The following is a 19,013-nucleotide window of genomic DNA, read 5'->3' as shown; positions in this document are numbered from 1 at the left end:
TCGAGGCTAGATAAATCCTCAAATTAAAACCAAGGGAAGCCACTTTCTTAGTCATGAGTGGCCTTTATGCTCTATTAGATTTATAAAGTCGAGCTAGTCCTTTGAACTATAAAAAGAACAGATCGTGCAAGTTAAGAACTCATAGCCAAAGAATCAAGAAGAAAGGTAGAAATTTAGATAGCCATAAAAAAGAAAACCTTTATTTATGAATAAGGAGGAAGGAGTCTGTCCCCCAAAATACAAAGGCTCTCCTTTTATAGGGAAGGAGCCTTACATAAGGACAATATGGATAAGGTACCCTTATACTAAGACAATAGGGATAAGATAGAATCTTATCCTTTACATATATAAAAACAATAAGGATAAGATAAGGAATTTTATACTACTACATACTTTTAATTATTACACATAAAGACAATAAGGATAAGATAAGGAATCTTTTCCTACTACACACTTTTAATTATTACATGAAATATAAAGAAGAGAGATTGGATGTTGGCCTTTTTTCATTGCTTGAATTGATATCACCATAAAATGTTGGATGCCATGGGCCAGTATCATACTCTAGTGGCTGGAAATCTTGCATAATGGCGTCTTGTTGTTCTATAGTTAAACTTGGATCATCCAGAGGTGACGGTAGCAAGGGCAAAGTGGACTGTTCATAAGTGGAGTATTCAGTCTATTGGTTATTAGATCCATTGTAGGTGCAGACAAGTAGTGTAGAGACGTTGATCTTTCCTTGATTATTTCTTAATTGTAAAGCACGCTTTAATTCATTTATTATGTGCGAAGGAGGAAGATGTAAGGGCATTTCAATTGTCATCCAGTAATGACAAGTATTCTAGGTGGCATATGTGTCCGTTGAGAATTTGAAGTAAGGCCTATGAAGAACATAGATGGCATGATATTCTGAAGCCTTGGAGTTATTGTCTATGAACAGTTTATTTTCATGAATGATCTTGAGGAGATCATTTCTCCACTGATATGGGATTTTGAACCAAGTGAGATATTTCTATGGATAAGTCCCTGCATTTGTATCAATATTGAAGAAGTATAGAAGGTCTATGATTGGAACTTCTATAGCATGATAACATATTGTGGAAAGGCACCATAAAAACCATATTTCACTTTCGATTTTCGGATGGGTAGGAGAAAGATGGTAGATCAAGCACCAATGGTAATCTGGATAAAAGAAATTAGGTTGGATAGGGATAGAGAGTCTGCTGGATGACTGTCAGATGATGGAACATCATATTTTTTGGCAAAACTGTTAACCTGTTTTATTGTGAAGTTCAAAGGAAAGTCTGGAGGAAGGGGAGGTTTTTATGGTAAGGATGAAGAAGCCATAAAGATTATTAGAAGGTTGGTTATTGAGGTAAGGAGAACAACATGCTGGTGGTCTGATTGTGGTTTTGAGAGTTTGGATAGAAAATCTGGAATAAGGTTTTTGGTTCCTTTTATATGTTGGACTTCAAAACCATACTTGTTGAACCATGACTTTAACCTTAATAATTATGGCTCTGGTAAAGCTTTCTAATTGAACTCAAGAATTTTTGGAAATGAAGAGTTATCCATTCGTACTAAGAAATGCTGACTGGTCAGCAAGAATTCAAACTTTTTTATTCCATATTTCACTGCTAGGATTTCTTTATACGTTGAATGATAATGCTTCTCTGTTGGAGAAAATTTTCCTGATGCATGCCCGTACAGTTTTTCTTTGCCATTAAAATTTTCAAGGAGAATAGCTCCCCACGCGTGATTTGATGCATCTGTCTGTAGGATAAGTTGTCCTGCAGATGGGATAGTGAGTGGTAGAGGATTCTGGGCCAACTTTTTTAGTTTCCTGACAGTTGTTGTCTGTTCTGTTGTCCAAGGAGGGGAGTCCTTTTTTAGCATCTTGGAAAGGTGACACATGCAATGGGATAAATATGGTAAAGCATCCCTGAAATAGTTGAGTATTCCAAGAATTGTTAGATCTGTTTCACAAAGAGATTCTCATCTAGAAAATTATCAAGCTCTTTTGTCAAGTGTGGATCATATGTATATTGGTCATCCTTAAAATGCATTCTAAGAAATTCTATTTCTTGCTGGCCAATAATACTGTTCTTTTCTGAAAGCATTATTCTGTACTTTTAGATGATAGCAAGGAATTGTTTCAGAAGCTAATGGTGATCTTCAGCTGTTTCTGAGAATAAGAGAATATCATCAATGTAGATTAAGGAAGAATAGAGGATGGGTTCAAAGATCTGTATCATTTTTTTTTTTTTGGAATAAAGTAGGGACCGTTTTGAATCCAAAAGGCATGACAGTCCATTGGTATTAGGCATTTGGAATACAAAAGGTCGTCTTGTATCTTTCTGAAGGGTGGATATCCAATTGCCAAAATCCAGCTTTAAGATCAAACTTTAAATAGTATTGGGCCTTCTGGATGTGGACTCTTAGGCTTGAGATGCAAGGAAAAGGAAACTTGTTATCTTGCAAGAAGAGGTTTAAAGGCTTGTAATCAAGAATAAGTCTCTTTTTTCCTTTTAGTTTTTCAGACATTTTCTCTACATAAAAGGCTTGGCAGGTCCATTGCGAAGTCGTGGGCTCAACTAAGCCTTGTCGTAGAAGGGCTAGGCACTTTATTCTAGCAAGAGCCAGGTCTGTAGGAGACAATCCTGGATGAGTAGCCTTAGTAGGATTGACATCCTCGTTAAACTTGAAAGGAAGCTTGATGTAGAATTGTGAATTTCTCCATAATGGTAGAGGGTGTTGGAAATTTGAATGGGACTCAAGATAGAACGAGAGGAATTTCTCTTTATATGGTAAGACTGGTGGTTCCATGTCTGATACGGCGAACAGATTCGGGGTATCTGTGTATGGACGGAATTGTCTCTTGAACTTGATTCCTGTAGGAAGAATTTGAAGCTTCTGAACTTGGTGATATACATCAAATCCTACCAAAAGGTATTTATTTGGGAGGTCTGAACTAATAATGTGTGTCCATATCACACAATTAGTAAAGGATTGTATCCTGATATTTTGTTTTGTAATTAGGGCAGTCCTGAAGGTCTGACCATTTGCTGCTCTGAAAAGTTGGGTGTGAGATTTCCAGTATTCAGGTGGGAGGACATCAGGATTCATCATTACTTCTTTGAGCTCCGGTATTAAAGAAAGCTATGACTGAAATAGGTTTTGAGTACTTTGAAGATAACACTTGTACATAAACATAGGGCAGTTGAGGTATCTTTTCAGTAGCAAGCTGAGACAATTGGGAATCAATGACGGAGAGAGTGGATATTGCATCATATTTGCTATATGTCTTCTTCACTTTCCATAGAAAGATCAATCATTAAAATCGGAACTGTATCAGAATCAGAGTCTGAAGAGGATTCTTCTGAGGAATCGGTAGAGTCTGAATGCTCCTCTGCTTCTACTCCAAAGAGACTTTCTGGAGTGAGATCATCATGTTCTGACAATAGGTATTCTATGTCTTCCTCAAATAATTCTGGTAGAGACATGGACATACTAACTTGCTGGATCATTTTTACTGCCTTTTCAGGATTTTGGGGACAGTTTTTTGCATAATACCCTTTTTCCGACAGATGTAGCATCTGTCTGATTTGTTTTCCCGACTTTTCTTTCTTCGGAAGTATCTAAACTTCTTAGAATTTTACCTTTTTTTTTCTTAAATTTCTTGTTGCCATCATGAGAATATTTTTGGAAATGATGCCTCGATTTCTTCTTGTGTCATAAGCAACCACAGTTGGAGGATTTGCATTTAATCTTCTAGTGACTTTTGTCGCAAGCCTTTTGAAAAATCAAGTCCCTTTGAGACAGTTTTCTAAACAATTCTTACTGGTCATATAGTCTCTTGATAGATGAGAGTGTAAATTGCCAGATTTCTTAATCAAATTATCAATTCCCTTGCTCGACTCTCCTAAGAAGAGCCCTATACCCTTCTTTATGACCAAGTGGCACTCAGCAATCCACAAGAAGGTCAATCGTCAGTTTGATTGAAAAGAGAATAATAGCTAGGAGCAAAAGCTAAGATACTAGAGAAAATAACAGGAAAAACAAGAATTTCAGATGAAAGAGATACGGAAACACACAAATGAGACTTAAATGATACACTAAAAAAGAAAAAAAACACATAAATGTGGACTCTCATAAATGATATCCTGATGATATGCGAACACTCATTTATTGGAGGGTCAGGAGTTTCCATACTTGAAAAGGAGAACACGGGGTGCGTCCCTCAAATTATTAGGCCGGTGCCAGATGTAGCCTTTCTTCATATGAAGCTAAATTCCGTTGTATTATATGAAAACTTGTCATCACTCTTAATTAATAATTACATTCACTTAAATCTAAATTCTATTGTATTACATGAAGATTTACATTCTATTGTATTACATGAAAACTTATCGACCGCGTTGCTCTTATTTAATTTTAGAACAAAAGAAAAATAAGGAGCAGACAATGGAGATGGCTCCAATTAGAATCTAGCACACTTAAAAGGCCTTACAATGGGCATTTCCCAGAATTAGTCATATAAACCCATTTATATGGCCACTAATATAGGCACCATTTTGGCAAGACAAAACATCCACAAGCTATATATGCAAATCTAGCAAATATTATTTTTCTTCATTCTCTGCCTTTAGAAGCAAAGGCCACTTGACATCAAGCTCACTTTGTACGAAGACTAGAGGCAGAAGAAACAGAAGCCTCATCTATCAAAGTAAATGAGGATTGGACAGATCTTTGTCAACCCTATTACTTGCTTTCTTTTTTTTCTTCTTTCTTTTTTTATACATAAAAGTGACAAACCATGAGGAGAAGACATTTCTAATCTAGCTATCGATAGTGAATCTGGGCAAACTCAGACCTAAGGCATAAGAAATGCAGTGTAGAAAAATCTCACATTAACTTATGTTACTAAAACTGGTAATCTCTTGTGCTCGACAAACGCCTTGCGCAGCCTATGATACCCATTTCTGTAATGTTCCAGTGAGAAACACAGTTGCCTGATAGCTTCCCGTTTCTCTTCCGCTCCTTCTGTAATAGCAATCTTTTGTCTTTCAACCTCTTTCTCCAAATCATTGGCTTTTGATCTTAACGTATACACCAATTTACGCGCTTCTTCAGCACCGGCAATGAGCTCCACATGCTCCATATGTAATTGCTGTAAATGATTATCCATCTGATTAATCTGATCATCTCTAGATATTATATCTGCCTTGAGTAGAACAACTTGTGCATTAAATGCATCTCTCTCCAACTTCAAAGCATTAAGGCTTTTGTTCAAATTTTCAATATGACAGTCTCGTTCCACAGTTTCTGCCTTCAATTGATTGATTTCAGAGTAATGTCTTTCCTCTGTTTCTGACTTTTCAGTCTGTAATTTTCTAATATCATCCTCTAAACAACGGCAGCGTGATTCCCATTCTCTGAGCTGCTCATCCAAGCTGGTCCGTTCCTCCAACAATTTAGATATTTCAGCCTTTATCTGTGCTTTTTCAGGAAAGATCTTCTGCTCAGCATCAGATACTGCTAATTTCAAGTCTCTGATCTCGTGATCCCTGTCAGATAAACTAGTTCTCAACCTTGCAATTCTTTCTTGGAGCTTGGAAACCTCCCTTTTTTCTGCATTGAGTCTGGTTTTCCATGTATTAATGTCTTTATGAGCCAAAATAAGTTGATCCTGCAAATTGTCGACTTTTTCAGAAGGCCTGTTGCTCTCAAGTTGAAGTTTCAAACTAGCGATTTCTTTTTCAGCATATTGTAGCTTCTCTTTTGTGATTCTAAGTTCATCTGTCAGTGCCCGAATCTTGCTATCGGAATCCACAGTTCCAGCTTCCAGTCCATCAGTATTTTCTTTAAGCTTCGATGCCTGAGTTATCTCAGATTCCAGCTCACTGTCCTCAGTTTTAACATTTTCATCTTTGGATGATATGAACTCTTTCTGCAAACTGTTGACGGCTTCCAACGATTTATACCTGTGGAGTTCAATGTTCAATCTAGCCACCTCTTCTTCAGAATGCTGTATGCTCTGATTAGCAATCTTCAACTCTTGCTCGTATCCTGCAATCCTGGCCAGAAGATACTCAAAATTCTCATTCCTCGCTCCCCTATACGAACCATCTCCATTATCCTCCTGCTGCATCTGAAGTCTATCTTTCATCTCACGCAGCTCAATCTCTAATTCAATCACTTTCCTGCTGAGTGCATTATCCCCACCATTCCCTAATAAAACTGAGTAATTGTTTACAGAGGAGTCATCAGATTCTGGTTCAGAATCTGTTAACGTGGATGATTCATCTCCTTCTTTCTGAAGATCGGAGCTACTTCCACCTGAACCAAGAAAGAAATCAAAACCAGCAGCTCGGTTCCCGGGTTTGCGATGAGATAGCCTCTGCTCAGGTACAGGAGAGGGCCAAGTAGAAGTTAGCTCAGAACCAATGTCAGAAATGCCTGAGCTCTGGGATTGGAGGTCTGATGGAATATTCTTCCTTAATTCTCCAGTCACATGGTCATAACGTTCAGCTAAAGAACGGTACATCCGGTAGAACTCTTCAACAAGGGAAACCAATTCTGGCCTCTTCTGATAATACATCTCAGCCTTTTTAGCAAATGAATCTCCGTCTTCTTCAATTAGCTTTAACATCCGCCTGACACTTCGGTCCATTTCTGATGTCAAAGATCGCTTTGTCATTTTCTTACTTGGCATTTTGAAACAATATGATCACTAGCATCAAAGTTTATTGTAATTTAGAATGAAAACTTAAGATTAGTCTCTCCTCTTCAATAAAAAAACGCTGTTGGGATAAGAAATGGCAATCACTCAAAGATTTCCCCACGTTAGGATTCATACTGTGGTTAGTTGTAGAGGAAATGGCTAAATTTATCAAACGGTTACCAACTTTACTTGTTTTAACCATTACTGTTGTGACCATAAAAATGACTCTTTTAGGATACCAAAAAAATTGAAGGGAGATCCCAAAATATAGGAAACAGAAACTTTGGTTAAGACCATAATTAGGCCAATAATGCAAAGAAACTGATTCTTGTTAATTAATGAATCAGTAAATAAAGAGTGTAAAACACAGAGCAATATGAACCTAATTGATTCATAATAAGTCCAATGTTTCTTTAACTGAGAGAATGGGAGTTTATGGGGAAAGATGAGGGAGGATGCTACGATTTCTTCCCAAGCTCCAAAGAGCTGCTTCATATTTTCTTTGAATATCCAATTGCAGGATGGTCCACGAACTGCCTACATTTTGATTTGCTCTCTCTCCTTTATTGAAATCAGAATCTTAGAAATGTAAAATCCAGGATGACCATTAGCCTCTACAGGTTTTATTTATAGCATGACATCTTAGGTCCTTATTTAGACTAAACATCTGTCTTTTTCCTTAAGAAGCAATTTAACATAAAGCTGACTTGGAAATGTGGTGTGATGACTCAAAATGTGTTAAGATCCATTTTGTGCTTTCATATCAATGCATGAGACGTTCATTTACCAATTTGAAAGCAAAAAAAAAAAAAAAAAAAGAAGGGTGGGGGTAAAAGTGCAAACTAGTTCTTACCCTCAAGATTTTCTGCAAGCCACTTTGAATTTTTAGGACTGACGTGACTATCCCACCACCAGGAATGTGATTTCCTCGATTGCAACCTCTTCATGTTCCTATTTGACTTCACCTGAAATAAGGAGCTCACAGTATTTAATTGTTTTGATTGAGGAGACAAAAACAAAGCATATGAGTGACCTGCAATGAAATAGAGAATGATCTCTGCAATACAAATGGTGGCTAGAGCAACCACAGGGATTTGTTATGTTGTATTAGCTCTAACTTCTTGTTGAGAAATCTGAACCACTGTCCTAACTCAACATCCCCTTTTCCAAGTAGAAATACTATGATTTCCAAAAACAATTTTGACATAATTGAAAACAGCAGAGTTATTACATGGCGGTTTTACTATTGATAATCTCATTAAATATTGGAAAGAGAATAAAGAGAAGTTATGCAGCATGAAAAGACAAAAGCAGAACATCTAGCAAGCAAACTAAGAAGCCCTTAAAAACATGGATCACTGTGCTTCATACTTCCAAATGTGAGTGGGACCATCAGAGAAAAAGGTGTAATGGTTGGAGATATTTCCAAATTACAATTTAAGTGAACTAAGGTGTTTTGTTGAAGATTCATCTCTTACCATAGGAGAAGCCATTTGGTGAGTTGGTGGAAATGAAGGGTGACAGATAAGAACTTCAGTGCTAACCTGCCTGCCACACACAGACACAGTGTCAAATCCAACATATCGAAAAAGTCAAATTCACAGTATAAGACTACTAGTAATACTTTAACACTATATTTTCCAGCATTAATTCCGAGCTTTCCTAATTTAATCTAGCCACAAATAATAGTTGGAAAAACCTGTCTGAAACATTTTTTTTTCTTTTTGCCAAATTACTTTTAATCTCGATAAGACACTGGAGAAAGAAGAAAAAGACATTCTTGTCCATGCTAATGTTTGGATGTATAATAGACAAGATACAAAAAATGTTAAAATGAAATACTGTAACTAATAATAAACAACATTTATTTTATCTATTTTCATCTCAATTAAAGTAATTATTGAATAAAACAAAATAAAGTAATATATAATAACATCAAATGTTCATATTTAATAGTCAAATTTTTAAAAATTTTATTCTTAACAGAGATATACAAAATTAATACTCAAACAATAGCATATTTATAGTTATTCATAGCCTTTTTTACTTGCTATTGAGTTATATAAAGCCTAGACTTATTAGTTTGGTGCAATTGGTCCAAAATAAAACTCAATCTCTATATATATATAAAAAAAAAAAAAGTTCATAAATTATTAATTGGAAAGGTAAAAATATATAAAGGAAAAAAAATGTCATTCACCATATTAACTAGTAAATCACTAATCATTGAGGCAATCAGAGAATGGCCTGGTTAATAATTTTTGGTATTGGTTTTTTTTTTTTCTTTAATGAAATTGCACCATTCTTCCCCCCCAAATCATAACATCACAAAATGATTCATATGTAATCTTTTTTTGTTTCCTTTTGAGAAATAATATGGTATATTCATAAAAGTTAATAATGATCAAAGTATTTGATTGAGAAACCCATTTATGTACATAAGGCCATGCATGTTGATGTGGGGGCCTATTGTTACAAGAGAAGTTTAAAAATAAAAAACCCCAAAAGGTAGGTGAGTACACGCGCTATAATAATAATAATAATAATAATAATAATAATAATAATAAATATCTTATCCGCGGGGAAATTGACTAAATTTCACAACTGTCCAAACGCCACGTCCAGCTATTTCCTCCACAAATTAATCCAAAAAGAAAAATCTTCTATATTTTCTTTAAAAAGAAAATCAAATGAAAGGAAAGAAAAAGAATGATGTATTTTTCTCCTATTACTTTCCAAAAGAATAAACAAAATTATAATTAGACAAATAATTAGATTTTCCTTTTGTATTTTTCTCCCATCTTGATTTTCTCAGTCAATACTTGAACAGCTTTGTTCTTTCTCCTCCTTCCTCCTTCGTAAAATTATAATAATATAAATTTTCTTTTGCGTGAGTTCTTTACAATCAATTCAAAAATTTAAAACCTAAAAATAAAGATTAGAAAATCTGAATTCGAGAAATGAAAAATTGGATAAATAAATAAATAAATAGAGTTATAAACTTACAGATGAGAAGAGAAGAGAAAAAGGAGAGTAAATGGATGATCAGTTCTGGCTTCCTGAAGACAACCCCCGAAGAGCTTTCACAGAGAGAGAGAGAGAGAGAGAGAGAGAGGGTATGGTGTGGTGTGTTATTGGAGTTGATGGGGAGACTGGAGAAAGGAAGAAGGGAGGGATGGAGAATGGCCCTTAAAGACCGGTTTTCTCACATGGATATTATTATTATAATTGTCGTTCAATTAATAATTAAAAAAAAAAGTCAAAAAGTCTACGAACTTTTTGTTTTTTGTTTTTCCTTTTTATAGCAATGTGAACTAGATGTGCAATTATACTGCGTTCGTGTCCTGCATAATCTTTTATGTTATAATAAGAGCGAAATGTATTTTTAAGCTATTTACTACTTTAGTTTTATTTTATTAAATATTTAAATTTTTATTTAATTTTATTGGATCATTGATATTTTAATAGAAATAAAATGTTGGCATTAAAATAGGCAAAAAAAAATAAAATTAAGAAAGTACATCAACAAGAGATAAAAAAGAGAAATGGTTTTAGAACTCCAACTAAAAGTCCAATTGAAGAAATAAATTTATAGTGCTTCTGAATGACTAAACAGGCCATACAACTCCAACAAATTGGCTCATAAGCCTACCAAATAAAAAGATTACAACAACGCCTCCGACCTAAAATCTTCATTCCAAAAGCCTCTGCCATCATCTTCAAATCAACACGCTATCAGAGGCCTAAAGGATGCAATTATTTATAACATCCATCTCATACTGGAAAGTAATTGAGGGTTTGATGTGCTTATAAGAGCTAAATGAGTTGCTAATTATGTTTAGGAATTGACTTTTGGCCATGTGAACAAGCTAACTCTGCTTCTAATTGTTGGCTCATGTTGGCTCAATAATTCATGCAAGCTCAGACTTCAAAAATAATATTAAAGCGACCTACGAATCCGATTATAAAACTAAATATTGTCCGGAGCTAAATGCTATATCAAGATAAATCAGTGAGAGTCATCTCTAAAATCTATACAAGCCACCGCTAGAATATACACAAGCCATTATTAGAATCCATAATTTTCTTGGTGGGCCACAATTTGGGTTATTAGGTTATGGTTTGACTTTGACAAGGACGTTAGAGCTTTAAGCGGGAGAAATTGTAATACTTCGTCCCACATAAAAAAAATGAGGACATCAGAACTTTAAGTGGAAGAGATTATAACACCTCGTCCCACATCGAAAAGTGATTATGGATTTGATGTGCATATAAGAGTCTAAATGAGTTACTGCTAATATTTAGAGGCTAACTTTTAAGGCATGTGGATAGTACTAATCCCGTCTCTAGTTGTTGAACCAGTAATTTATGTAGGTTCGAGCTTTACACTTTTATAGCTTCTATTTGGAGATAAAAAGCTCAAGAAAACCTACGCTTAAAATTGATGCACTATTGGACCTTAGAATTGACCAATAAGAAAAATTATACTTGCTAAGGATAATTTTGGGGAGATGAAGATTTCCAACAACAATCCATGAACAATTATTGACTACAAAAACTGACATCTCCTTTTAGAGGTGATGAGAATTAAAGGAAGATCTAACACAGGCCTGGATTGATGTCGCTCTAACAAGCTGATTATAACTGACAACAATCGGCTCTCCAAAGAGTCTAAGTTAGCAAGAGAGTCAAATCTAGTCGGACTAAACCATGGCTGGCCATATATCATCACACAACTTCACAAAGCATAACAATCAAAAAGGATTACACATATAGATAACTCAATACTGAAAACAGAAGCATAACAAACCCACAAAGAATATGCACACACATAATAAAAGTAAAACCACATCAAAATAAAATTTAGGAACTCGATAGAATAAAAATTAAGAATTCAGAAACTTAATAATGAACTCTGCCAATATTTTAGCCTAAAAGAATGCTGGAAAAAAGATTTTATGAACATATGAATAAAATACTATTTATTTCATAAAATCTGGTCCAATAAATAACTTTTTTTATATATTTTTAATATTATATTAATATTCTCTTAATTTCTTTTTACTCTATTAACTTTGTTACTTGCATGACCTATTTGAGGTTATTAAAAGAAATTCTTATTTATAAACTCAAGTATAGTCTGATCTGGTTTTTAGTTTTTAAATTTATATATAATGCATACTTTACATATAAATTTTATTTTTATAAATAAAAAATATAATTTTTATATAGATATTTTGGCAACTGATAAGTAATTTCTAAAAAATAAGCTTAATACGTCTGGTTAGTTTGCAGCTTGAATATATTTATGAAAACTCAATAAGTTTCCGTTATGTTATAAGAGTTTGGAAAAAGAAGAAGAAAATCAAGGAGAAAATGGAGGTGAGGGAGAAGAGAAGGAAAAAAGAAGAAGAAAATGGAGGTGAGGGAACAGAGAAGGAAAAAGGAGAAAAATCAAACTTTTGTAAAAATAAGAGTTTGGAAAAAGAATTTTGAGGTGTAGTAGAATTTTGAAGGAATTTTTATTTTTAAAATCAAGAAAAGAAATGAGTTTTGAAGGCGGAAGTTGAAAAGAATGTGGTTTTAGAATCCCAAAAAGAGATGAAGAGCTAAAGAGTAAATTTTCTTGGGACTCTTCAGATTGTTTTGCTTGGTTTTCCAATACCATGCATTATATGGGTGACATTGGAATTTAGACTAAAAATTCTTTGACATTTTAATTTGTATAAAAAAATGAAGAATATGAAGTTTAAATATATATATATATATATCATTGGCTCATGGGCTGGGCATATACATGAAGAGGAAAATTGTTAAACCTATAAATAATTTTGGGCCTAAAGAAGGTAATCATTAATCGAATTAATCAATTAATTGACTAATTAGTTAATAATTAAAGTTAACGACTAAGCACAGCACATGTAAATAATGGAAAGATTTATATAGACAGTTATTCTCACATTCCAAGTAAAAAGAGATAATAGGACTTTATGACACAAAAATAAAAGCCATCTCCAAATAAAATGGAAGTTGGAGATCTTATAAAAGCAGAAGTAGACATCAAAGATCCCAGCATCAATTGAATAACAATTACAATGCAATATAAATACTTAAACATAAATTCTCTACAATATTTTAATTTTTTGTAAACTATTTTTTATTTATTTTTTTATATATATTTTAAACACTCAATTGTTTATATAGTAATTTAAATACAAATCTTTCAACTTATTTATTTACAATTACTTACTATTATTTTATAATCGTACGATATTTTTATAAATTTAAACAAATTTTTAAGAAAGTTTAGAAATTTAGAGAGGCTAATTAGAAAGTTATTTAAGTAAACAATTTTCACCAAACACGATGTTTGATACTTTATTTAATAAGTTGTACAACCTTTTCCAAGCATGTATGCAAAAGATTTGCCAGAAATCATATTAAAAAGTGTTAATTATTATTATAAGAAATAAAATATATATTTATCTTTATGGTTGTGATGTAAGGTAAGCACATCATATTTTACGCTTAAATAAATAAGAAATATTGCACCCTATCGTACTTACATTTGGATAAAAACTCGGACTAATTATTATAAAAATAAAATATATGGATATTTTATAATTTAAATATAAATACTTAAATAAATGTGCATAATGGTTGAGTGTTATAATATAGTAATTGATAAGATTTTAAAAAATAAAGAAATGCATGACATTTTGCCAGTTGCATGTGTTTTCTGTCTTCTCACAATGAGTTGTAATCTTCAAAAAAAGAAAAAGTTAGACAAGAAGACAAAGAGAACCGGATCGAGTTTAATAAAGGATGAGGATAACATTATGTGGAAAAATCTTTAAATAGATTTATTTTACCAAATGAGCTGTAAGTAAATTTAATTATAAATTTATATGAATATAATACTTATATTAATTGAGATTATTTATTATTATTAATTGTTCATAATTAAAAATTAATTAATATTAATATTTAATATAAATAATGTCATATTAATATATAGAATTAGATTTGCCTCAAAGTAATATATAGTATAGTAAGTCTAATTCTAAAAATTCATGCCAAAACAGATATTTTCTTTAATTTCACAATTATGAACATGAAATTTAAGAAAAAAAATAAAAAATGAAGATTTAGCCAAATGAAATTAAGTAAGCAAATGGAACATAATAAAATAAAATTATCGAATATAATCTTTATCTTACCATTAATAAAAAGTAAAAATGATTAGAATATCCAAAGAAATTATGAGAATTTAGAAGACTTGGACATTTGAATTATTTAGTTTTTGTTCATTAATATTAAGAGTTAAGGTATAATAAAAATTAGAAAGGGGAATATGAAGCTACTTTTCCAATATCAACATTATGTTTAAGCTGTAAAAATTAATGTTGATTTCAAAATAGTAGATTTTATTATTCTATTTTTTTAATAACAATCTAACTTATTATTCATTTCTAATTTTTTTTATCGTTTATTAAAATATTATAGCTTTTACAATCATAAAAATTTAAATATAAATAAATAAATAAAATGAATTAATAACTTTAATATTTAATCTTGTTTTCTTTATCATTAAAATTGCAGCTATGTAAATTTTAATTGATAATTTCATTATGAATTGAAATTAAGATTAATGTCAAAATAAATTATTAAAATCCAGAAAAAAATAATTTATTATATCTTAAAATACGTGAGCAGTTAAAGTTAAAAAAAATAATAATACAGTAAAATCTCTCTATAGTTATACTTTATATAGAAAAAATCTTTATATACTTATAAAAGATATTAGTTCTAATTTAGCTAAATTATAAATATAAATAAACTGTATATTGTAAGTTATAAATTTTTTAAGTTTTATTTTAAGAAAATATTTTTATATAATAATATATTTATATTATATTTTTTAAAAAACACATATTATGCTTTATTTTATTTTACTGTATTATTATCTTATTTTTTAATTTTATTTATATAAAAAATAAAATATCAATATATTTTATTATAACTATTATTTTATCAATAATATTAGATATTAAATCAGAATAAATCTAATATTTAAATTTATATTAAATTATAATTTTTTATAGTTGTAGATTTTATTTTATTCTAAATATATTTATATGAAAATATTTTATTATATTTTTATTTAATTGTATTATTATGGTATAAAAAAAAAACAAAAATAAAAGTCAAAAGCTTGAGTTTTGTTTTTGGCTGTGCCACTGCCATCTGTCGTTCCTGAGGCCAGCAACAATTTGCTTGCCATGATCTTTTGTTGATTTTATATAATTAATGCATTCCCACTCTATATTTATTAAACGCAAGGGTTGCAGGCAGGGCACTCCCTTGCTTGATTTGACGTTATAAAACAAATATTTTATTAGCTTACACTATAATTTAGTCTTTTGATAAGGAGAAAACAATATTATTATTATTATTATTTTATTTATTTGAATAATTGAAAACTAGAGAAGAAAAAAGTGGAACTATCATATTTTTTTTTCTCAATGAATGTGGAGGGAATGCTAATAAGGCATGCTTAAAAATTAATAAATTTATTAATCATGTGTTACATGCCTAATTAATTTTCAATGTATTAGAGGTAAGAGACAGATTAATTTTTCAGGTATTAGAGGTGAGAGACAGCATCTATGAGTAATATTTTAATTTAAAAATTATTTTTATAAATTAAATATTAAAAAGTAGTTCTAGAATTTTATTTATTATTCTTTTAAAACAAAAATTAGTTACTCGAGTTCGATTAGGAGTTATTTTAAAGGATGTTGCTATTCAGAAATTTCTATAATTTAAGAAAATCTAGTAGATTGCACAAAAATTTCAAAATAAACTACACTTTTATATCGGATAATGTTTAAAATACTGAAATTTTTTAAAATTTTCAAATGCGTATTAAAACTTTATTCAAATCACCTAATAGTATTTTTTTACAGATAATGACTAAATATTATTACTAGTCAATGACCAAATTATCCAAATACAAAAGATACTTCAACTCCTTGGGAATATTACTAAACTACCGAGAATTATAAAATAAAAAAATTTAGATTTAGATATCCAATCCGCCACTTTGTTACATCTCTCGGAAATGAAAAAGGAATAGTGCATAGAATTTTGCGCCATCTTTCAAATGTCATCAATTATAGGTTGGAGGTCTCAAGAGATAGCCTTTTCATGGTCATTAATAGAAGAAGCAAGCGGTAAGGAATCAATTTCGCAAGCAACCTTGAGAGACTGAGTTGGCTTGCTTAATTGACTACATCCCTAATCGTTAAAGCCTTTGCTACCAAAGGGAACCCGCAAACAGTTTCTCACCCTGCCAAGAAATAATAGAGCTTAAGTGATTCCTGGCAATGAAAGCCAAAGGTGCACTGCCAGTCACCCATGAAGCATCAGTATTGATCTTAATGACATTTGTCGAAAGGGGCACCCATCTCAATTGTTCTGAGAGGGACCTTTCAAACTTTCTGTTAGATCTCACGTGAGCTATATAGGAATGCGGATCCGACCTAACTGAATTAAAAATGCAAGCATTCCTCGCCAGCAAAATTGCAAACATATATAAGCTACCAATTCTAACATCTCATAACTATGATATGACTTGAGCTTTGAAGACACCACCTACCACCAATCACACCAAGAATTAAATATAGAAGCGTTATATAATAAGGTAAGGTTCAAACTGAACTAAGTCGCACGAGCATGGTGACACTCAAATATCATACGCACAATGGACTTATAAGCAGGCCCACAGAATTGACAAGTGGATCTTGAGCATATTGCCTTCGATACAGGTTTTCCTTAACAGCCAAAGCATTGGAAGCATATTTTCACAAAAAAACTTATCGTCAGCGGCATCTTCAAAACCTAAATAAATAGCTAAAACTCTTTCAGAACAGAAATATTCCTACTCCTAGAACCGATATCTCTTCTACTCACTGTTGAAGGATCTTATAACTTTTTTTATTGAATAGACTCTGAATAGACCCTGTCTGGACTTAAATGTCAAACCAGAACATCACGACAATCCTGCCTCCCTATAGTAATCCTCTTAGTCCAATTTTGGTCTTCAAGCACAAACAATCTTTCACGAAGATCTTGGTTCCAATTCCTACTATGCCTATATAATAAATCAGATACCATCATCACAGAACTTTCTCAAAAATCTGTAGGGGGGAGGGGGCAACAATTTATAATCAATAGCATCGAGGATCCACTTATCCATCCAAATACAAACTATTTCCCCATTACTTATGTTCCAATGACAATATCTCCTTATCACCTCCCTTCTAACTAAAATGACGTGTCAACCCCAAGATGATAAATGACCCTTCTTTACCTCTAGAAACTCAAAATGTAGGAAATAAATACCCTTTATTATTCTAGCCAAAAGACTTTGAGGCTCTGAAATTATCTTCCAACTTTCTTTAGCCGACAAAGCATCATTAAATATTTATAAACTCTTGAAACCTAACCTACCATCCATTCAAGAGGTTGTAATGCCAACCCAATTCTAATAAATTCCTATGTCTTCCTCATCTTTACACCCAAAAAAATCTCATAATAACTAGTTCCATTCTTCTAATGAAGCCTTTAGGCAACTTGAAAGTTGATATGAGGTATGTTGGCAAGGCTTGCGCCACCGATTTCAAGACCACTGACAAAGCTGTCGCGTGTCTATAAAAAATAACCTAACTAGACCTTCTAACTATATAGTCGGGCAAGCAAAGGTCGAATCCCTAGAGACTGAAGTAGTAAAAACTAGCTAATCTTGACTTTAATTAAGGCTAAGTAAGTAACCAAATCAACGATTGAGGATGAATTAATCTATAATGCAAATAATAATAATGAGAATAAATTTAAGGATAAAAAGCACCTAGAGTTAAGTATCTCCACTAGCATAATTAACGCAAAGATAAGTTCCTACCCCAAACTAATTAAATAAATGTTCATAAGGAAAGGTAAACCCTATAAAATACCATAGATCTCTCCCGAGTATAAATGGCTTCCCTAATATGCAATCAAAACCTACCCCCGTGGAATCATGCAAATTAAAGACATTAAACTCAATACCCTAATTTCCTAACAATCTATTCTACCTACTCCCATGGAGAATTTCATGTCCTTAATTGAAATATTCAAATCCGTCAAAACCCAACTCCCGTTGTGATAAAGGCAATGGAATCATAAAAATATTAATTATCCCTAATTTAGTATTGGAATATGCACAATCAATTAAGCAAGAGCAATTAAATAATTAATTTGGAAAATTAAAGGAACAAATCATACATCAATCATGGCTAGAGTTCACTTAACCCTAGATTAGAAAACTACTCACTCATGATAGTTAAATAAATAAAATAGATTATAAAAGAAAACATAATTAATAACAACTTAAAAAGGAAAAGGAAAATACTTGGATTGATAAATGAATGATGAGGTCTTTGATAAATCTTCAAAGCATAAAGAAAAGTAACATAATAGAGAAGGAAAACAAACTAAGGAGAAAAGGAGAAGGGGGCTCTCCTTTCAAGTTCTTTTCACAATCTATTTATATCATAGGATATCCAAGAGTTTGGCTAGGTTTTCACCCTAAAAATTCGACTAGACAGGTGTCCAAAATGCAGTTTTGCAGATCCAGCCACGGGCAGGCCGCGAGTAGGGGGTGGAGTGGACTGTTTCTTTGCTTTATCGTTGGCCTTGAAAGCTAAGTCGCGGAGTGGCCGCAGGATAGCTTCCCTTGCTCATTTCGCGATATAAGATCCTCCTAGGCATGAGTATCTTTTTGACATCGTGTTTGACCATGAACGACTCTACAAGCATTCTCGCCAACGCCTAGCAACTCGAGCCAATTCCTACAAAAATAAAACAAAACGAACCTGAGCAGAGAAATATCGAAAACAATGAATAATAGCTCTAAAGATTAAATATGCGAAGATAACATGAAGAATAACGTATATATATAGCATATAAAATGCATATATTATTGCATTATCAAATTCCCCCACACTTAACCTTTACTCGTCCTCGAGGAAACAAAATAAAAAAGAAACTATACTAATAAAGTAATAAAATCCTAACTCACTGTCGTAGGAATCACGATTGCACTTAGCATGTGCAACAAGCCCTTTAAACCCCTAGGTTACCCGAGCGGACAAGTAAGGTCTCGTGAAGGTTTTCAAATGGCATACCTACAAAGCCGAATAATGAACATCCAAACTAATAAATTCAATCAAGTAATAATTATGAAAAC

The 19,013-nt window shown here is 32.3% G+C and overlaps 1 protein-coding gene across 1 annotated transcript; it reads right to left on the bottom strand.

Moving 5' to 3' along the window:
* Positions 1-4,603: 4,603 nt before the first annotated feature.
* LOC8282009 (protein NETWORKED 4B) lies at positions 4,604-9,946 on the bottom strand. Its single transcript, XM_015722237.3, has 4 exons — positions 9,731-9,946; positions 8,203-8,272; positions 7,578-7,689; positions 4,604-6,675 (listed from the first exon to the last, which is right to left on the bottom strand). The coding sequence occupies exons 2-4, from the start codon at positions 8,215-8,217 to the stop codon at positions 4,916-4,918; spliced, it is 1,887 nt and encodes a 628-aa protein (XP_015577723.2). The 5' UTR covers positions 8,218-8,272; positions 9,731-9,946; the 3' UTR covers positions 4,604-4,915.
* Between the last annotated feature and the right edge of the window lie 9,067 nt (positions 9,947-19,013).

Source organism: Ricinus communis, chromosome 2, assembly GCF_019578655.1.
Source record: "Ricinus communis isolate WT05 ecotype wild-type chromosome 2, ASM1957865v1, whole genome shotgun sequence".
Lineage (NCBI taxonomy): Eukaryota > Viridiplantae > Streptophyta > Magnoliopsida > Malpighiales > Euphorbiaceae > Ricinus > Ricinus communis.
The sequence above is the reverse complement of the archived record's forward strand: the minus strand, read 5'-3'. Positions and strand labels throughout refer to the sequence as shown.